The sequence below is a fragment of the Salmo salar genome, chromosome ssa21 (assembly GCF_905237065.1).
Source record: "Salmo salar chromosome ssa21, Ssal_v3.1, whole genome shotgun sequence".
In the NCBI taxonomy this organism is placed as follows: Eukaryota; Metazoa; Chordata; class Actinopteri; order Salmoniformes; family Salmonidae; genus Salmo; species Salmo salar.
The window spans coordinates 2,701,007-2,723,929 of NC_059462.1; the positions used below are offsets into that span (position 1 = coordinate 2,701,007).

The window sequence follows — 22,923 nt, forward strand, 5'->3', positions numbered from 1 at the left end:
GCACTTCTGCCGTATCTGATCTCTAAGAAGATACTGATCTCTGTCCTGGGTTCAAATAGTATTTATTTTCTTGAAATACTTTGAGTGTTTGATTGAATCTGTCTGGAATCCCAGATGGGTGGGGTTTGCACTTCAGGACTATCCCAGTTAGCAAAACTGTTTGAAAAGTCGTAATTTCAGCCTGTTTTGCAGTTTAAATTATATATTTTCAACCAGTTTTGCTCACTGGGATTCCATTGGTTCCATTTTCCCCCCACTTTATTTATTCAGGTAAGTCAATTAAGAACACATTCTTATTTACAATGACGACATGTCATTGCGCCAGGCAAGTTCAATCAACCACAGATAACGTCCTACATTTTACAATTGCAGCACAACCCGGGCATTGCACTAAAAATCTGTAACATTTTAATTTGACAGGATGCGACTGTCATTCAAAAACTAATTTGGAACACTGCAGCTTGCGGATATCACATGTAACACTTATTTTGCACTGTTTACATAATATCTACTTAACTAATCTCCACCTTCTCCTGGACATTGTTATAAGGAAAGTTTGGAGACATCACACACGAGGATACAGTATGTAACTAATATAACTGTTTAGCCCAAACAGTGCCTGTTTTCTAAAAGTAAAATTATAAGTTTTTTTACCTCTTCAGTGAGTCATCCTAAAGGATGCTTTCCAGATCTCACAATGCCTGGATAGATGTTTAACATACCAGCCAACCACATCATATGATCAAGCAATCTGATGCCCAACTGCATATAGTTGACCTAAAACACCACCAAATGCTGTATTAGTGTGGCCTATAAACATATCATAGTGTGGTGAACTACAATACCCAAAATCAACCAAATTCAAATAGAAATCTGAGTTATAGATCTGTCATTCTCATTGATAGCAAGTTTTCTATGCTTCCCGTTCTTACATTTTGTTTTTGCGTCTTTTGCTTTCGGTTTTGAAGACCAGCTTCTAACAGCTGAAAATACAATATTTTTGGGTATTGAAAATATATTTCACAGCGGTTTAGATGGTGCAATGATTCTCTATTCTATACATTGCCTGAAACTAGGCGGACTATTACAATTTTAGCAACTGGGAAATGGCGGTGCGATTTCTAAGTATTGCACCTTTTAAGACAGATTCAGCGATGTGACATTACCATAAGTAGCAGAGTGACTTCCTACACAAAGAGTATGAAGCAAGAGGCTATTAGCATTGATTGTCACGTAGCTATCATGTTGAATGACAGAACAAACTCCAGTTCTAATGAGATGATGCTTCACAGTATCCGTGACTGGGGATTAAAACAGCCCCTTGCTAAGTACAATAAGGTCTGTGGATATTCAGGTCTGCCATTCATATTCTGTGGTGTGATAATCTGTGGTGCCTTGTCATTTAGAGGCTGAAAGAGACCTGTGTGTACTCATATAGGCTACTACAGCGCCCAGGATAATCACCAGGATGAATGATATTCAGTCATACAGTGACTAACATTACATTCATGACATGAGCTGTTAACCCTCAAGTTACCGACTTAGGTCGTTTCGACCATAGGCCCTGCCACGGCCATTGTCTTGATTACAACCATGTTAATGCTACCTGTAAGCCATTGGCCACTGACTCTCAGGGTAAATACATGACTTGCATATTATCAATTAAAAAGCAAGTACATTTCTAATTTGGGTAAACTATCCCTTTAAATGACATTCATCAATATGGACATTTTAATGTTTACTGCAAAATTGCCATGGGTTTAGGATTTGGGCATAATATAATAAACCCACATGGAAAAGTCATTCCATCTGCCCTTAATGTGGTGCAGTATACAGTCTAATAGAAATGTGAAATAGAAACAAAATTGATTTATTCTGCATCATATACAGCATGCATCTTTGTTCGTGACATTTCTGAATGTTTTGTACAATGTCCCACTACACTATTCTTCTGTTTCATTATTTTCATCACTGTAGGCTACCCTGTATTCTGTAGTGGTCTATCTTTGGTTCTATTTCCCAGTGAGCCAAATTTGGCATTGGATGTCATAATGATGTAATTTTCTGGTTTAAATTTAGTTTTTCTAGATGAAGCTACATTAGATAACCAACTTACTGTACAACCAATGTATTTTCCTTGCTACATTAAGATGCCTGGAAAAGTAATATATTGGTTAACTTCCACTATTCCGTATCTCAAGTTAATTTAAAACATTTGTCTGGTCATTGAAGAAAAACATGTGTCTTGTCGTGTGGAATGTGTCCGCTTGAAACTAGATTTTGCAATCAGTATAAAACCTGTCCATGACATCATATTTTCAACCAAAATGTTGCTTAAAACTTCCTGACATGCTTGGACTACTCCACACAAATGAATTGAACTGTAGCCAGATCAATGTTTGGACAACACGTGTGTTGAAATAATGGCCTTTTTGGTATGAAATATTAAGCATTGTAGATTAAAAAAGATTGCTCAAGTTTGATAATTTCAGTCTTTGAACAGGATTGTCATCTAAACAAAGTATTTCTATTGAAATTCCTTACATTTTCCTTGTGCTGGACATGTGGCTCTATTGTCATTTTCTGTGGTACATTTACACTGCCACTGTCTGGTCGTTCTATGAAACAGCAGCTCAGAAGAAGCGAATACTTGTAATTTCCTGTATTATAGCACCTCCCCTTGATTATTATCACATTACATGGAGCATTTTGTTTAGTGTTTTTAATTGGTTACTTTGAGGACATTAAGATAATGTTTTGTCATAACAGAAGATACTATAAACAATGTACTGTAGCTATGATACAAAACCACAACCGAAGGCCTAAGAACACATAGCCTCTAACCTTTTACTGACTTCCACCACTGTTTCCTGTTCGAGATGTAATACCGCTCAGAGATGACAGACGATTTATGCTGACTTTCCTGTTAAGCCTAAAGAAGCTATACTAAGCGACCAATGGTATGTAGACACCTGCTTGTAGAACATCTCATTCTAAAATCCTGGGCATTAATATGATATAACAGCCCCCACTTTTCTGGGAAGGCTTTCCACTAGATGTTGGAACTTCGCTTCCATTCAGCCACAAGAGCATGAGTGAGGTCGGGCACTGATGTTGGGCGATTAGGCCTGGCTTTCAGTCTGCGTTCCAATTCATCCCAAAGGTGTTTGACGGGGTTGACGTCAGGGCTCTGTGCAGGCCAGTACAATTGTTTCACACCAATCTCGACAAACAATTTCTGTATGGAACTCGCTTTCTGCACGTGGGTGCTGAAACAGGAAAGGGCCTTCCCCAAACTGTTGCCACAAAGTTGGAAGCACAGAATCGCCTAGAATGTCATTGTATGCTGTAGCTTTAAAATGTCCCATCACTGGAACTAAGGGGCCTAGCCCAAACCATGAAAAACAGCGCCAGACCATTATTCCTCCTCCACCAAACTTTACAGTTGGCACTATGCATTTGGTCAGGTAGCGTTCACCTGGCATCCGCCAAACCCAGATTCGTCCATCGGACTGCCAGATGGTAAAGCGTGATAGAACGCATTTCCACTGCTCCAGAGTCCAATGGCAGCGCGATTAACACCACTTGGCATTGCGGATGGTGATTTTAGGCTTGTGTGAGGACACAAGCCCACTTCATGAAGCTCCCGAAGAACAGTTATTGTGCTGAAGTTGCTTGCAGAGGCAGTTTGGAACTTGTTAGTGAGTGTTGCAACCTAGGAAAGATGATTTTTACGTGTAACGCGCTTCAGCACTCGGTGGACCTGTTCTGTGAGCTTGTGTGGCCTACCACTTTGCAGCTCAGGCGTTGTTGCTCCTAAACATTTCCACTTCACAATAACAGCACATACAGTTGACCCGGGGCAGCACTAGCAAGGCAGAAATTTTACGAACTGACTTGTTGGAAAGGTGGCATCCTATGACGGTGCCACGTTGAAAGTAACTGAGCTCTTCAGTAAGGCCATTCTACTGCCAATGTTTGTCTATGGAGATTGTATGGCTGTGTGCTTGATTTTATAGACCTGTCAGCAACGGGTGTGGCTGAAATAGCCCAATCCATTCATTTGAAGGGGTGTCCACATACGTTTGTATATATAGTGTATAATACACACATACTCTTACTGTCCTTTTACAGTGATCAAATTCAGTAGTTCCGCAAATGTTAGATTTTAAATGGAGATGGTTAAGATAACCAGATTGACAGAATACAAATGAGACACCTCCCTGTCTCATGTGATGTGTACCAAGGTTGTTATAGTTTTGTGTTATTTTATTTTTTAAGATTGAAGATTTTTATTTGAAATTCAGTTTAGTTTGTTAGTTTTCAGATATGATTTACTAGTTCTTATTTAATTTCAGTTTTTGTTTTAGTAATGGGGACAGAAAGTTGCCTTTGCCTGGTAGGCTAGGAGAATGTTCGTGTTTTTTGGGATGTAACTTCTTGCCACTGTGGAGCACTAATGCATAAGGTGATGGTTAGGTTGAAAGGTAGACTCAGTGAGATGACGTAGATGCAGGAAGTACACACTAGTAGTGGGTCAATTTCTGCAACAACCAGGAGCGTTGAAGCGCGAGGCTAAACTTCTCAACTGTTTTGGTCCCATAGCTATCACATTGTAGCAGCGTGAAGTGCACCCGTGTACATTCACAGATACTGTGTGACTGTTTGAGGACAAAGTATTGCATCAAGCTCATCTTAATGGGCACGTTCCTCTGCTCAGATGTTCCTGACCTGTGCCAGATCTTACAAAAACTGGATAGTCATTTTACGTATCAGCTAACCACATCATGGTGGTGTTCCTCTGCTCAGATGTTGCATGCGTCAACCAATGGTTGTGTGCCATGTCATCAACTGTGCAGTAAGGTACCAGACTGCTATACCATATGATGTGGTCAGCTGATAATTAAAACACCTATCCAGGTGTTGTAAGATCTGGAAAGCATAAGCAACATCTGAGTAGAGTAACACTAGCGACATGTTATTGCAATCTGGTGCCCGACTGCACAGTCGAAGATGTGGCAGGCAACCATTGGATGACTTATGCAACGTCTGAGCAGGGAAATCCGGCCAATATCTGTGGTGCTACTCATGGCAATGTCATCTCGCTGAGTCTACCTTTAAATACAAGTCAATTTCAATGTGACCCGCCAGATTCAGAAGCTTGAAAACCACATATGAAATAAAAGTTTGAAAACCCCATTAGATTTTTTCCCAAAATGTAGAAAAACATATATACTGTAAATAAACTGATCGTAATTCCCAGTATAGTTTGACTTTTTCAAACGGGTTTGTTAATTATTTTATTTCACTTTAATATTTTTTTTTTTATGATTCGTTTTTATTTTAGTTTCAGTTTTAGCTTACTCTAGTAACCTTGATGTGTACATTTGCTGTATAGTAGTCTCAGGGTAATTCAATTAGTCTTGACTATTCCGAGATGTTTATGGAAAAACAATGCTCCCATACAGTGAGTGTGAATTCAAATCCGTTTTTTAATGAGTTGAACACGAAGCCCACAGCGAACACACACACAAGGATTTATAGAAATGTTATAAGTAAATCTATGGCCTACTTCTTAGAAGAAACACACAAAACATGCATGATTCTTGCGTTTCTCACATACACTGTATATGTGACAACATGTAAGTAAAACAATTACGGTTCTTATATTATGCCTTTGCATGAATGTGGACTACTTCTTAGATGACTTACATGTTTTAGGTGTACCCATATATGAATCATTATATGATATAGATATATATTCACATAGATCGTTATCATATGGGTCAATTTAGTTAGGTTTGACACACCATGCCAAGTGTGTGTAAGTCATTTGGATGCTGCTGATCTCACTTTCCATTTTGGGAAGAGTACATTTACATTTTACATTTACGTCATTTAGCAGACGCTCTTATCCAGAGCGACTTACAAATTGGTGCATTCACCTTATGATATCCAGTGGAACAACCACTTTACAATAGTACAGCTATATCTTTTTTTGGGGGGGTTTAGAAGGATTACTATATCCTATCCCAGGTATTCCTTAAAGAGGTGGGGTTTCAGGTGACTACGGAAGGTGGTGATTGACTCCGCTGTCCTGGCGTCGTGAGGGAGCTTGTTCCACCATTGGGGTGCCAGAGCAGCGAACAGTTTTGACTGGGCTGAGCAGGAACTGTGCTTCCGCAGCGGTAGGGGGGCCAGCAGGCCAGATGTGGATGAACGCAGTGCCCTTGTTTGGGTGTAGGGCCTGATCAGAGCCTGAAGGTACGGAGGTGCCGTTCCCCTCACAGCTCCGTAGGCAAGCACCGTGGTCTTGTAGCAGATGCGAGTAGTCCTTGGCAGGTGAGTTTATGTATCTGGCCTGTACCCAGTCTTTTGCCGTGACCCTTAACCCCCCTTCCAACCCACAATTTCAAATGTAAATTGGGATTAAGTTACTGAATCACCAGTCTGAACACACCTGAACACACCTGTATACTTTACTCAATGTTAGAACACTCTGCCAGAAGTGGAGGCTCCTCAGAGGAGGAAGGGAAGGACCATCCTCCTCAACAAATTTCATGAAAATAAAAATAAGTGAAACATTAAAAAGTTTTCCTTTTTAGATAAAACTATACAAAATATATTCACGTCACCAAATAATTTATTAAAACACACTGTTTTGCAAAGGTCTACAGTAGCCTCAACAGCACTCTCTGGGGTAGCACCATGGTGTAGCCAGAAGACAGCTAGTTTCCGTCCTCCTCTGGGTACATTGACTTCAATACAAAACCTAGGAGGCTCACCCCCTTCCATAGACTTACACAGTAATTATGACAACTTCCGGAGTACTGCCTCCAACCTATCAGAGCTCTTGCAGCATGAACTGACATGTTGTTCACCCAATCAAAGGATCAGTGAATGAATCTAGTACTAAAAGCATAAGCTACATCCAGCTAGCACTGCAGTGCATACTATGTGGTGAGTAGTTGACTCAAAGAGAAAGACAATAGTTTAACAATTTTGAACACATTCATTTCTTTAAAAGCAAGTTTGCTGACTGTACACCGTACTGCATGATTGTAGCGGGTTTACTAACATGTTAGATGTAGTAGCTATGTTGACTATAATGTTAGCTAATATGGTGACAACGATGTAGGCTGTGCATAGCGGTTATCGGTTATGATATGACATTTTGGCTTGGGAAGGTTTTTTCGCCTGGTCACAGACAGCTGATGTGTTGTGTTGTGCTCATGCTGTTTGTATGTGGCTGCTGTGAAGTGAACTGTGTTTGCGTGCGATCAGGGGTGTATTCCTTCCGCCGATTCTGTAGAAAAACATTTCTTAAACAGAAGCAAACGGAACAGAATGGGGAAAAACATACCTGCATATGTCCAATAGAAACTTTTGTTTGCAACTGTTGGACTAATGATTACACCATAGGTCAGCTAGATGTGGGCAAGAGTGTGCAAGATGGTATTGAATGTGTCACTGTCTGCCACCTTGATAACTCAAATTTTTCTCTCGACCTGTGTTCCTAGGTTGTAAACTTTCATTCATAGGCTAGGCTGTACCAACCTCATGATAGGAAAATGTGAGTATCATGTAGTAGCCTAAACCGATCAATGTTAGATTGAGCTGGGTGTATGGAATATGAATGACAATCATCCAATATGCTGTAATAGAAATAAAGCCATTCTCATAAAAAAATGTATTGTCCTCCCTCATAATAAATGTCACCGACTGTCACTGTCGGCCAGGTATGCATATGTAAAGTCCCTGGGTCACCTTCTTTTGCACAGTTGAGTTTGGTTTCCACCTTCAGATCATGGCGCTGGTCAAGTTACTGAGCGACCTCACACTCCCAGTGTGTGTGCGTCTGCTCTTCCTCCGTACGCTACGCAGGTAGTTCCTGTACAGAATCACACTGATTACTCTATCTTGGAACTGCTTGGAGACAATGTAGTAAAGAATAATGTCCAGAACTGTACTCAGGTTCATCAGGAATGTCGTAAAGGCCCCCCACGTGCTGTAGGCCGAACCATCCCCACCTTCCAGTAACAGAACCACCAAACAAACGTGGAAGGGCACAAAACACACCAGCACCTGGACGATGAGCGTGATGATGATCCTGATGGACTTCTGCTTGACCTTGGGCTTGAGCTTGGAAGTCCGTCCGTGGACGAGATTATCCACGATGACCACATAGCAACCAATCATGATACTGATAGGCACCAGGAAGAAGAAGGCCAGGCGTGTGAAGTGGACGGGGTTGTCCGTTCGCAGGTGGATGATGTCACGCATCTTGATGCAGGTGGTGAAGTTGGAGGAGCGATCCGGGTCATGGTCTGGGAAGAGCAAGGGGACAGTGCTACCCAGGGTCATGATCCACACCCCGATGCATGCTACCAGGGCTTTGGGGATGTTCTTGAGCTCCTTGCTGTGTTTGGGCTGGATGATGGCCACGTAGCGGTCAGTGCTGATCAGGGCGAAGAGCCATAGGGCCATGCAGGGGTAGAAGACAGTCAGAGCCGCGCTGACCCGACAGAAGATGTCTCCGAACGGCCAGTAGTCCTGGCCGTAGTAAACCATCCGGAAGGGGAGAAGGATGATAAAGACGAGATCCACTATGGCCACGTTGATCATGTAGACCGAGACGGAGTTCCTCCTCTTGGTGGTCAAGGCAAATACCCATAATGCGGTGACGTTGACCACTATGCCGATGGTGAAGATGACACAGTAGAAGACCAGGCCTGCGATGCGGTATTCTGTAGGGACCTGTTCCACTGAGCGGGCTGAGCTGTACTCCATGGTTATATTAGATGTGTTCAGGTCCACTACTGTAGATAAGTTCTGATCCACTCCCATGATGGATCTAACTATCTTGTGAAATGGTACTGCTGAAAAAGAGCACATGATAAGTAAATGGATGAACATTAACACATACAGATTTTGTAGTTTTATTTAACAACTAGGACCCAAATAGAAGACAGGAAAGGTTGGGATTCAGAAGGGCAGTGGGTCGGATTCAAACCCTTGGTAATTCTGGTATGCATGTGCCATGCTCTATGGCACAAACGACTAGACCACATAAGTCACATGATCAAATAAATGTGGCAATAATTGTATGATATGTCTGCTGACTTATTGAAATTAACACATGAAATATTTAGCCAATTGGTTCATGTATGTAAAGAAACAAAAATAAGAGATCAGAGCAGTCAAAATACAAGGGTTGTTTACAGGATGCACCTTGAAAGGTGGAATTATTAATGTGTGTCTGTTATTCACAGTCTGTGCTGTTAGGTCATTTGAATGTGTCTTTAAAATAGCTGGGTCATTCCAGGAATAGAGTTCCTTTTCATGTCCCTCAGACATTGTGTGTAAATTTTGATAAAACACTCAAACAGTTGGATAACATACACCTTCACTCTAACAAAACTATTCCCATGTAAAAAAAATCCAATAACAGTGTGTTTTCATAAAAATAAACATTTGTTTTCTCAAAAAATACCCATTTTGGAATGTCCCACATCATGTTTTACCAACTTCTGGGAAGATTTTAACCCAGTTTTCATCATTATTTTGTTTCTTTGGGAAAGTAACTTATAAGGATGTATTTAATGTGATTAGTTATTCATTTATATTTGTCGTTTTAATATGGTAAAACCATTCCTTAATTTTCTTCTTCAAAAGAGCATTGAATAGGCCTGGTCAAACCATAGTGTTAAAGCAGGTGAGCTGGTTGTAGTCAGGGCCAGAGTACTGCATTTGGTGCCCCGGGGCACCGGTTGAACCGGTTGAAACCAGTTGAAATCGTCAACCCTGTTACAGCCAACCCTGTCACTTTTATAGTCATTTTTCTTAATTGAACCTCTTGAGATGGGAAAACATTTTGTTATGAAGTTGAACATGTGCTCTTTATGGCAAAATGTTAAAATTTGTTGAAATAAATAGTTATTTTTTACAAAATTGCACTACCATAAAAGGCACTCTATTTGTAGAATGGCCCAGCTGTGCACCTGCAGTATCAACAGTAGATGAAGGTGACAATTTTAGTGTACAATTGTCTTACTGTAATCATGTGTATATGTCTTACAGTAACAGATACAGAGCATAGAGACAGACATCCATGTGACATTGAGCCCTGTTCCCTTTTAACAAGCTTACGAGAGAAAGGAAATCAGGGTATTGAATCAGAGCAGAAAAGGAGAAGAGAGTACAAGAGATAAAGAAGTGAAAGTACAGTACTTGATGGGAGTCGTTTGATTATCTTGACTGGAAAACCCTTGGTGACCATTTACTGTAAATGGGTTAGGAACCCTCTCTCACTTTAAGAGATTATCCAGGACTTTCGTATACTTTTTAGCCAGTAGTTTTGAAAGTAGATAGATTATGCATGTATAAACTACACATAGAAACATACAGCCCAAAGCGGGAGGTTTTAGAAAATACTAAGGCCTAGATTCAACCAGATCAAGCGTTAACCGGCAATTGTAGACACCCGCATAGCAGATGTTTTGGCATGTCGGTGGTGGAACTGCATTGAAGCCGTCAGATCGGTGTGTAGCTGCTCTTGCGCGTTGTTACAAAGTCACACCCGCCCCACTTGCTTTTTCAAGTTCCGAGCAAGAAAGTGTAGGCTATATAGAAATAATTAGACCCAAATTGAAAAATCATTCAACAAAATAATGTGGATTTCTATCATCCCAATCAAGGTGTAGATTACATCTCACATTCCATTATTCGAACTTGTAAACATAGGCTGCATAGGATTTCTGTTAATGTGACTCCGCTTTAGGTATAATGCATGGAGCCACTTGTGGATTTGACAGCTCTGACACAGTTCTGCTAAAACAACTACTATGCAGATGTTGGCTAAAGCAAATCTGATTTGAATAGAACCCTAATTATTTGCCAAACTCCAGAGCATGTCTTTAACTTCCCTTTGAGTTTAAAGATAGATCTGTAAATTGAGCTGATGTCGAGACTAAATAGCTTAGTAGAACTGGTCTGCAGGCCCAAAAGTCTGATTAATATGACAATAATCATATCATATTATAGCATGTTATATTATTCAACTGTAATTATACTTTTATGTATCAAGATTTCACTCAGTGTGGTTTAATCTGAGACAACAGACAAAATCGAGAAACAGATGCTTCTCCCTATAATCGCATGTGTGTTTGATCAACCAATACGTTCTGTTTATCTATTTAAAACATACCCAAAAAGTACCATTTAATCTCAAAACTAAATGTAGTACATTCCTTCAGAAGAGATTAGCTAGATCGAGCTCAGTAAAAGGGCAGCTACTTACCTCATTTATTTGCATCATGTCCTCTCTCTCTCTCAGCATTCTACCAAAGAGGCCTCACAAGCACTTCAAGGCACTTGTGAAACGATGAGGCATGCAGCCATATCTCTCTCTCTCTTTCTGTCTCTCTCTCTCACAGTGTTTAGCTCAACATACAAAGGGGAAGTGAAAACAGTGCTATTTCAGAAGTACCATTTTATTGGCTACTACAGTGCAACAGTGTAAAACCCCCTTCACTTCCTGTGTTGTATTGTTTTCACTGTTGATATACACTCTTAGAAAAAAGTGTTCCAAAAGTTTTTTTTTCAGCTGTCCCCATAGGAGAACCCTTTGAAGAACCCTTTTTGGTTCTAGGTGGAACCATTTTTGGTTCCAGGTAGAACTATTTTGTGGAAAGGGTTTTACATGGAACTCAAAAGGGTTCTACCTGGAATCAAAAAGGTTTCTTCAAAGTGTTCTCCTATGGGGACAGCTGAAGAACCGTTTTAGGTTCTAGATAGCACCTTTTTTTTTAAAGAGTATAGTAGTTAGCTAAGAAAGTGATACGCACTTCCCAAACTTTAGTTTACTGGTGCTGGACAAAAAGTATACTTAGATACAGAGATTATATTCCCGCACATTATTGCTGTGTGTGCGGCCTCTCTTTTCTTTATCAGGGAACTCAAGAAAGATCTACAGCTTCAATCTGCAATTGGACACCCTTAAAGAAAATGATGTGCGATTAGAAGTGGGTAGTGCTTTTGGCAGGCGGAGAAGATGGCAGAGTTAGGGAGAGTTATTGATTGGAAAAGTGGGGTCTGTCACAGCGCATTAGCTCTTGGGGGAGTAATCCGCAGCAGATTGCCACCAGAAGCATATGCTGCCGGAGAGAAGTAATTAAAAACAGGATGCTGAGGTACTCGCCATATAAACAGGAAATAAGAACGGGTGTTAATACACTTTACGCTGATGCCGGGAGATGGTTTTTACAGAGCCACAGCTTTTTAATGGATGCAAACTGTCTGCGCACCTGGAGTGAGATTCCTCAAGGTCAAGGATGGACTGGGACACGAAAACATAGCAGGGGATGTTGTTTGTGTGTGTGTGTGTGTGTGTGTGTGTGTGTGTGTGTGTGTGTGTGTGTGTGTGTGTGTGTGTGTGTGTGTGTGTGTGTGTGTGTGTGTGTGTGTGTGTGTGTGTGTGTGTGTGAAAATAAGATTTTTATGATCAAGCTTTAGTGGATTACAAAGTGGACACAGCAAATCACAAGTCTTGAGGGTCATAAGGGCTAACTTGTTCTCTCCATGCAGACTCATCTTTTCCATTATCATCATAGATCATCTCCGCCACTGAGGATTTGAGACACAATGGAGAGAAGCATCTGTAACACTTTCCCACACTATGTGACGTTTCCTACACTCAAGAAAACTATGCTGCACCATGTGGCTGCTGAACCATGTGGCTGCTGCACCATGTGGCTGCTGCACCATGTGGCTGCTGCACCATGTGGCTGCTGAACCATGTGACTGCTGCACCATGTGGCTGCTGCACCATGTGGCTGCTGAACCCCATTTCTATGATCTCCTCAAAGATGAAATGTGTTGCATGTTTTGTTATGATGAGTCGGTTAGTTTGTGAGCTGATTAGTGTGTTGTACTGATATTAATCATGTCAGGGTGTCATCTCAATCCAGAGTAGGGACAATGTGATACTCCTCTATGCATTAAGGGAGGATTAGAATGCCTAAACATAGTGAATACAGTCATATACTGTAAACCATATCAATGAGTTAGTTGATATATACATCTGTCTATGCCAGATGGTGTGTTGTGTTCTTAGTAATATGTTGCTGTGACAACAGTATGTGTGATGTCTTCCTGTGACAGCCATCATGTGGTTGGCATCATGTCTGTGTTTCTGTCAGCACTTCTTTAGGTTGGAGTCAGACTCATTACTTATCTGTTCAATCACCTGCTATAGGCGTATTCCTATGGAGCCCAGCACTATGGAATTATATTAGAGAATTCAATTATTCTGATTTTTAATACAAATTCAAAATAATTCAGATTAAATTTGTGGTGGCACTAATATCACTCCATACAGCACCCTCAGAAAACAACAATTTAGGTTAGTCTAGCAGGTGTAAATGTTTTGGTGGACAGACAAATGTAGGCCTATGTGGGTTGATCATTCCAAACTAATTAAACTTTCTTAGGCATGTCCCCAGGCTAATTTAGAAATGACTTTACAAACAAGCATCCAGTAAATAAAGGACACAATCGTGCTATATAACAATCAATCTACATTTGCAATCTACTTTACAAGTTCATTTTCTACTGTATTCTATGTAACACTGCCCTCTTGGGGCTCAGCAAAGTTACTGCGTTGTGTTGTGCAAGCGTTGTGGGCCTAAAGTGAAGTCAGGTCAACATTACCAATGTGGACGGATATTCATTGTATCTTTCTGAGAAATAACACATGACCTTGAACACCATGGGATAATTTATTTATATTTCTTAATTATTTAAAATAACATGGTTTGATAGCCACATTACAACAATCACATTAATCAAAAACAGAGGGAAACCTTCATTGTGAACATACTAATTCATACATTTGAACATCTTCGTAAAAAATGTCATTGATCCTGATTCAATTAATTGAGGGACATGGTTACATTTAGTACATGGTGTTGAAATATTTTACATTTGTCAATAATCACAAGGTTATTTTGAAGAATAATTCATTAAGTGTATATACAAAAAGTACAATCAACATTGTTTATAATCTTCATTCCTCAGCATTGTAATGTTCCAAACCTTTCTATTCTTTGGTCAGAGTCTCTGAAACCATTAAGTAATATTCAGCTGTCCATTTCAAGACATCTTTTCATGCAAGTGGCCATGCTGTTTAATAATGTTCTTATGTGTTTATGTGTTTCTGCTTTTGATCAACTTATCAATATATAGGCAAGCACTTTGTTGGATGCAGAAACAGTCTGCTACCTGGGCTGTCCTAGATCAGTGGCTCTATTTCCAGAGGGTGTGAGATGCCTCTTTAAACTTGTAATCAGTTATACATTTATAGTTCTCCTCAGAGATCCTCTGGCAATTTGCTGGTTTCTGGCTCACTGTTGTAACTGATTGTTGGCTGCTGAACTGTTGGTCATTAGCTCATCATTCTCACTGGTCGTTGACTGGTCATTGGCTCACCGGTCTGTTGGCTGATCGTTGGCTCACCGGTCTGATTGATGGTTGTTGGCTCTTCAATCTGTTGACTGGTCATTGGCTCACCGGTCTGTTGGTTGATCATTGGCTCACCGGTCTGATTGATGGTTGTTGGCTCTCCAATCTGTTGACCGGTCATTGGCTCACCGGTCTGTTGGTTGATCATTGGCTCACCGGTCTGATTGATGGTTGTTGGCTCTCCAATCTGTTGACCGGTCATTGGCTCACCGGTCTGTTGGTTGATCGTTGGCTCACCGGTCTGATTGATGGTTGTTGGCTCTCCAATCTGTTAGTTGGTCTTTGGCTCACTAGTCTGTTGGTTGGTCGTCGGCTCACTTTTCACCATTCTCTCACTCTTTGTGTCTGGTGCTGTTGAGGTGGATCTTATTACCATCGCTGATGTCTCTGGACAACCCCTCGGGCAATGTCCGTGCTGCGCTAGAGAAGGACACGCTCACCTGCCTCTTCAGGATTTTCAGCACCTTCGTCTTGTAACCCTTACAGGCAAAGAAGTAGATAAACGGATCCAGGCAGGAGTTGAGGTTCATCAGACACACAGTGAAGTGTAAGGAGATCTGGAAGGCTGTGAGTTCAGCACAGTCTGGTGTGTAGATCAGTTTTCTAATCATGTATTGGAGGAGGTCGATGTGATAGGGGCTGAAACAGACCACAAACACCAGGGAGACGCAGCAGATCACCCCGATGGCTTTTTGGCTGCGCCCCGACTTGTCCGTCAGCTGATTGGCCTTGGCGGCGAGGCGGAGTTTACAGCACAGTATGGAGTAGCACACCAGGATGGTCACCACGGGGACTCCGTAGCCTAGGAATACGGCGCCAATCAGGATATAGGAGATGTTAGGCACCGGTTCGAAGTTGGGATACTCCATACAGGTGATGAAGCCATCAGGTTCCTCGTTAGTCATGGGCATGGAGAGGAGGGGCAGAGTTTGCATTAAGACCAGCAACCACACCCCGACGCAAATGTACCGGACATTGGAGACCTTACGGAAGCGTGCGAATCGCAGCGGCAAGACGACAGCAATGAACCGGTCCACACTGAGGCAGGTCATGAAGTTGACCCCGGCGTAAGTATTGATGTAGAAGATCAGCCCCACGATCTTACACAGGGTCTCCCCCAGGGGCCAGTGGAAGCCCAGGGCGTAGTAGATTATCCGTAACGGTAGTGACAGTGTGAACAGGATGTCGGAGATGACCAGGTTGGCAGAGTAGAGCGTGGTGGAGTTAATCTTCTTCACGTTGGGGCGGATGATGTGGAAGGCCAGGGCGTTGCCCAGCAGCCCCACGAAGAAGACAATGCAGTAGAAGAGGGGCATGAGGACTCGGGCGTACCCCCGGTGGTTGTACAGGGTAATGCAGGTGTCTGAGTCGTTAAGGGTGGGGGTTGGATGGCTGGAGGTTGGAGGCTGGTTGAAGGTCCTCATCACCTGCATCTTGGAGCCAGTGGACAGGGAATCTAGCTATATCTGTAGAAATAAGAAAAATGCAGCTTTGTCAATGCCAAAATGTTCATGTTTGCAGTTAGTAGTACACATCACTATATACTGAATGGATGTGGATGTACACTGAGTGTACAAATCATTAAGAACAACTGTACTTTCCATGAAATAGACTGACAAGGTGAATCCAGGTGAAAGCTACAATCACATATTGATAAATCCACACAGGTTAAAGAAGAATTTTTAAGCTTTGAGACAATTGAGACATGGATTGTGTATGTGTGCCATTCAGAGGGTGAGTGGGGAAGACAAAATATTTAAGTGCCTTTGAACGGGGTATGGGAGTAGGTGCCAGGTGTACCGGTTTCTTTTAAGAACTGCAGCGCTGCTTGGTCTTTCACGCTCAACAATTTCCAGTTTGTATCAAGAATGGTCCACCACCCAAACGACTTCCAGCCAACTTGACACAACTGCACAAGCATTGGAGTCAACATGGACCAGCATCCCAGTGGAACGCTTTCAACACCTTTTAGAGTCAATGCCCTAATAAATTGAAGCTGTTCTGAGGGTAAAAGGGGGAGAGGGTGCAACTCAAAATTAGGAAGGTGTTCATAATGTTTTGTGCACATAAAGTACATGCTAAATGACCCATTCCACTGCACACACCTGCGGTGGTCACATCACAGGAAAATATTTGTGTTGAAATGCAGACTAAGAAGTCTACATCCCTACAGGGCAATTATACACTGGGAAGTCTGTATCCCTACACTCTACGGGCACTTTCACATATCCTGGACCCTGCCCAGGCTGTGGGTCCAAGATCCAGGACCAGGGTACCAGGTATTGTGACGCGGCAACACCCTTTGCTGATGTTCGCATGCAAAAACGTTAACATACAAAGTTGCAACATACAAAGTTTGTTATTTTCCGTTGGTCATTAAACTTTTGTTAGCCAGCTAACATTAGCTTGACATACGATTAACTAACTTAATTAGCTTAATTAGCTACAACAAAATGAGATCAAATAAGGGCAAAGGGGTGACATGAACTTTCTGTGAAACTGATACCTTATTGGAGATCTGGGAAATTGGTGGAATTGACAAACACCCACAAAATACAGTCGTTTATGGGAATATTTTTGAACGTAAGGGGACAAAAGGCTATTTAACCTTTTACTGCAGGGGGCTAAATCTGTGTCACAAACATTGTTTCTTGGTAGTCTTAAAACAGATATAGAGTTGAGATTGCATCCCAATATTACACTTTATGTGCATTCTGAAAGTATTCAGACCCCTTGACTTTTCCTCATTTTGTCACGTTACAGCCTTATTCTAACATGGATTTCATTGTTTATTTTCCTCTTCAATCTACACACAATACCCCATAATGACAAAGAAAAAACTGAAATATGACATTTACATAAGTATTCAGACCCTTTACTCAGTACTTTGTTGAAGCACCTTTGGCAGTGATTACAGTCTCGAGTCTTCTTGGATATGACGCTATAAGCTTGGCACACCTGTATTTGCGGAGTTCCCCATTCTTCTCTGCAGATATTCTCAAGCTCTGTCAGGTTGGATGAGGAGTGTCACTGCACAGATATTTTCAGGTCTCTCCAGAGATGTTCGATTGGGTTCAAGTTCAGGCTCTGGCTGGGCCACTCAAGGACATTGAGAGACTTGTCCCGAAGCCACTCCTGCATTGTCTTGAGCGTGTGCTTAAGGTTGTTGTCCTGTTGGAAGGTGAACCTTCACCCCAGTCAGAGGTCCTGAGCGCTCTGGAGCAGGTTTTCATCAAGGATCTCTCTGTACTTTGCTCTGTTCATCTTTCCCTCGATCCTGTCTAGTCTCCCAGTCCCTGCCATTGAAAAAGATCCCCACAGCATGATGCTGCCACCCCCATGCTTTACCGTAGAGATGGTGCCAGGTGCTCCCTTCCAGTTGCATTGCTGGGAATTCTTTGTTGTTGTACTTCGTCCTCCTCAAAAGACTTATTATAAATTTCACAAAAATTATGCAGCACACAGAATGCCGTAATTAATCTGTTCATTATGTCAATGTGAGAGTCATTGCGTTTAAGCAAACACCTCCATCTTCCCTTCAGTCGACCAAAAGCCCTCTCTAAAGTCATGTGAGAACAACTGATCCTCTCATTAAAGTTGATCTACACAGGTGTGATTGCTCTCTGAGTAGGGCTTGGAAGAAGTGGGTATGCGGCATCTCCTAATACTACAAGTGGCACTTTCGCACCATGAAAGGTCTCAGTCCATCTTTGGAGTAGTCTGCCCTCCTGACCCTTGGTAAACAGTGCTGAGTTTGCCAGCATACGGGCATCATGTACTGTGCCTACCCAACCAATGTGGATGTGCGAAAAAGTTAATTTGTGATCTACAACCCCTTGTAGGACCAAGAGTAAAACCTCTATCTGTTATAAAAGTCCCACTTGTCTTGTGGTGGTGCTATGATGGGTATATGTGTCATCGATTGCTCCACAGCATTGACGTAATCCTGGTTGATGGTCCAGGAATCTGTTACTATTTCTCTGAACTCAGCCTCGGTTGGTGTCTTGATATGAAGGTGTAACATTTTCTCCTGGATGAGACTGGCAATTTGATTAGTGACTGTACATGCAGTTGACAAACCTACACCGAACAATAACGAGATTGTTCGGTACTCTACATTAGTGGCAAGCCCCCACAGATAAATGGCAACAGGCTGCTCCACAGACAGTGCTTTCCTGTAATGACACTGTTGCTGGACAAGAGCAGAATGAAGAATATCACATAGACTGAGGAATGTTGTCTTCCTCATCCTAAAGTTCGCTCTCCACTCTGTCAGCCCAGCCTTCAAATGCAGTCATCCACCACTGTGCCTCCCTTGGAACAGCCCATATACTCCAGTGGAGGCTGGTGGGAGGAGATATAGGAAGACGGGCTCATTGTAATGGCTGGAATGGAATCAATGGAACACTCAAACATGGTTTCCATATTTTACATTTACATGTTAGTCATTTAGTAGACGCTTTTATCCAGAGCAACTTACAGTGCATACTTTTTTCGTACATATATTTCATGTGTTATTCTTTTGTAATTATAATTTTTTAAATGGAATATTAAAACATACTATCTATCTGCAGTGAAGCCGATCAACATTTACATTACATTCAGACAACTAACCATCTCCTGTCCACAGGAGCAACCAGGGTCAAGCACCCCGCCCAAGGGCATGTCGACAGATCTCCCACCAAGTCAAAACGGGGACTCGAACCAGCGAACTGTCGGCCACCGCGTTTGATACCATTCCATTTATTCCATTCTGGCCATTACAATGAGCCGGCGTCCTATTGCTCCTCCCACCAGCCTCCATTGATATGCTCTTGGTTAAAGAGAATTACACTGTTTAGGCTTACTACTACGAAATTGTAAACAGGAACGGTAGACTACAATATAACAATTCTAGCCAAGATAGATCTGACAGACCATAATGATAGATCTGATGTAGACTTATTTGAAAACAGAATATAATTTTTTTATTAAATCATATATGCCTGCCATCATGTGTCATTTTGGCTAGTGTTCTTCATAGATATTAGATTGCTGGTGCCACATATCAGACAACATTGTAACTGCCCTTGTGGGTAAATTTTTGTGACTGTTTTTATGGCTATATAGAGGCAACAAGTTGGAGAGAAATAGCCAGGCATCGTTTTACTCACCTTGTTGCAGGTTTTTGGATGAGAATGCTGAGAAACATATTCAACCTCAACTCTTGATTCATCCGTAAAAACCGTTGGCCTCAGAGTTGTTGTGTGAGCCTCCTGTCTTGGTTAAAGCAGATAGGGGGGAATTCCAACCCGAGTGAAGCATACGAAATGTAACGTAATTTCCTTTTTATGCACCTTTCTCTCTACACATATTCTGACCTTGAACTTTAACATGAGAATAGCATGCTATTCGTTTTGGGTGGACATCAAAGAAATGAATGTGTGGTGGAAGTGTGTCTACAGATTCTGACCTTGACTTAATTCCCTCATAATTCCACCACCTTTACACGCGATTAAATTATGAATAGTTGAGCAACCTGTCGGATCCAAGTGGAAAAACGGATAGAAATAACACCATTCTCCATGCACTATAATTTACAAATTGATAAGCTCTATTAATAAGAGCTCAGTATATGAGTGAGCCGTTTGGATAACGGGGTTGTAGATATAAATTACAAATGTTTTATATTTATTTTACTGTATGATCGCTGTTGTGATGGAGTGAGAGGGTGGGTGTGTGATGGTCGGTATATTCCTGCTCGTTGGCTAGATCTGCTGGCCAGGAAGGGTAAGAGCCTAGTTACACACCTGAATATAATTCGGTTGGAGGTTGGGTGGTAGCTGTTAATCCTGGCTTTGGCCAGATCTGTTTTTGGTCTGGAGCAGCAAGAGCTGACCTGCAGAGCCCTCCAGCACGGAGAGGGATATCCAACCCAACGGGACAGGAACCTACCAGGCGTTACTCGGCCATATACCTGACCCCGGTAAAGACAGGCCTAGGCCAGATCTGTTTATGGTCTGGAGCAGCAAGCCTTTACTGACCCCCCAGTGTTACACTGGAGACAATTGTGAAACCAGTCTCATGGCAGAAAACTGAAGCATATCAACACATCACCTTTTCCACAGTGAAGTTTTTAATAAACTATGTTTCCTGACTCATTAACACAAGGCCAAATCCAAGGGCTCAGGCCTGTATTTCATTGTGAACTGTAATTACAACTTTCACACAAGTTTTTTTTCTCTGTAATATATATATATATATATATATATATATATATATATATTTAAATATATATATATATATATTTAAATATTTGCAGAAGTGCTATAGCCTTTTGTCTGGAGTAAGAACATGGTAACAGCATTAGAGTAAGGTGTTATAAAAGGTGCTATCTAGAATCTTAAAGGTTTTTCAGCTGTCCACATAGGAGAACCTTTTGAAGAAGCATTTTTGGTTCCAGGTAGAATCTTTTTTGTTCCAGGTGGAACCATTTTGGGTTCCATGTAGAACCCTTTCCACAGAGGGTTCTACATGGAACCCAAAATAGTTATACCTGGAACCAAAAAGGGTTCTACCTGAAACCAAAAAGGGTTCTCCTATGGGGACAGCTGGAGAACCCTTCTGGAACCCTTTTTTTGTGTAGAATGAGTCATTTAAGCATTAAGGACCCCAACCTCTTAACTACTAGATATTTGAGCTACAGTGTGAAACATTTAATTATATAGCTTCAGTATCAGTGAGCCACCTGCTTACATTTTTATTTATATATTACTAAGTTCTAAATTGTCCTGGTACACCAGCAAGGTCTCAAGCGTGTGCCCTTGGTTATGAGCTTCCTAAGTTGTTTTGATGACGTGAACCTAATCATGATTAATCAATTGTACATTGAACGTGAGAACAAAATATTGTTAGCCATAGTTTACAGTCCTCAATACTGCAACCTTTGTTTTGGAACAATTTTGGGGTTTAGAATTTCGCTTCCCAATACTTTCCCAATTCTACCTAAATGTCAAGTCAAATAAATGCTTTACTTGAAATAATGAATACACAATCAACAATTGAAGAAACCAAAACACAAATGTGCACTTACCAAAACCAGCTGTATTATTGCATACTTCCAAAGTGTCAGAGTAAAGCAGGATAGTTCCTCCTTGGCGCGAGACAATTGTCCTCTCAGAGTTCAGCAGAGACCACGTTCCCCCAGGGTTTTAGAGCAGAGTGACACAGTGACAAATAGAGAACTATGTTTGAGGGGCGGGCAGGCTCTCGTAACCATAGTGACATTATAATATTTTGTGTTGCTGTTATGTTCTTGTGTTTGTGGATCTCTCTCTCTCTCTCTCTCTCTCTCTCTCTCTCTCCTGCTTTCTCTCCCTCCACCCCCCATGCCTCTGTTTCTCTCTCCCTTTCTTGGTTAGTGAAACTGTCACTTGTTGATGCCCACAAAGCTCAAGCTATTGCATATCTACACGGTCATTTTTTAACATTATTTTGAATATTGTACAGAATATAGACAGGGAACTTAATCTCAGATTTAGTTTAGTAATTTACTACTTTTGTTAACCATCTCTTTTAGAATAACAAACAGATTGCCCATATGTTAATAATTATGAATTAATGGTGAATGTCAATTTAGCTACATATGATAGATAACTGATCAATAAGTGTTCAATGTTGCTATACGCTCGCCCTCAAAATCATTAGGTGTTTCTTTTGTTCATACACTGCCGTCAAAGTATTCACACCCCTTGCCTTTTTCAACATTCTGTTGCTTTACAAAGTGGAAATAAAATGGATTTAATTGTAATTTATTTCTCAGCGATCTACACAAAATACTCTAATGTCAAAGTAGGATCATTTTTTAAATATTTGTTTTAAAAAATCATGAAAAAAAACACTAATATATCTTGATTAGATAAGTATTCATCCCTCTGACTCACTACATGTGAGAATAACCTTTGACAGCGATTACAGCTGTGAGTCTTTCTGGGTAACCCTAAGAGCTTTCCACACCTGGATTGTGCAACATTTTCCCATAATTCTTTTTTAAATTCTACAAGCTCTGTCAAATTGTTTTTTGATCATTGCTAAACAACTGTTTTCAGGTCTTGCCATACATTTTTAAACAGAATTAAGTCAAACTGTAACTTTGGCCACTCAGGAACATTCACTGTCTTCTTGGCAAGCAACTCCAGTGTAGATCTGGCCTTGTGTTTTAGGTTATTGTGCTGCTGTGTCTGGTATAAAGCAGACTGAACCAGGTTTTTCCCTGAAGGATTTTTCCTGCACTTAGCTCCATTCCGTTTCTTTTTTATCCTGAAAAACTTTCTTGTCCTTAACGATTACAAGCATACCCATAACATGATGCAGCCACCACTATGCTTGAAATTATGGGGAGTGGTACTCAGTAATGTGTTGCAC

The 22,923-nt window shown here is 41.3% G+C and overlaps 2 protein-coding genes across 3 annotated transcripts; both read right to left on the minus strand.

The window, feature by feature from the left end:
* Positions 1 to 5,474: 5,474 nt before the first annotated feature.
* On the minus strand, positions 5,475 to 11,485 carry gpr18 (G protein-coupled receptor 18). Of its 2 annotated transcripts, none has more exons than XM_014163774.2 (2): positions 11,300 to 11,485; positions 5,475 to 8,876 (listed from the first exon to the last, which is right to left on the minus strand). In XM_014163774.2, exon 2 carries the CDS (start codon positions 8,845 to 8,847, stop codon positions 7,801 to 7,803), a length of 1,047 nt encoding a protein of 348 aa, XP_014019249.1. In that variant the 5' UTR covers positions 8,848 to 8,876; positions 11,300 to 11,485; the 3' UTR covers positions 5,475 to 7,800.
* A 2,280-nt stretch (positions 11,486 to 13,765) lies between these two features.
* On the minus strand, positions 13,766 to 21,707 carry gpr183a (G protein-coupled receptor 183a). The gene is given in 2 exon segments (NM_001140225.1): positions 13,766 to 15,986; positions 21,593 to 21,707. A coding segment is annotated over 1 exon segment (1,101 nt). The 5' UTR covers positions 15,954 to 15,986; positions 21,593 to 21,707; the 3' UTR covers positions 13,766 to 14,852.
* Between the last annotated feature and the right edge of the window lie 1,216 nt (positions 21,708 to 22,923).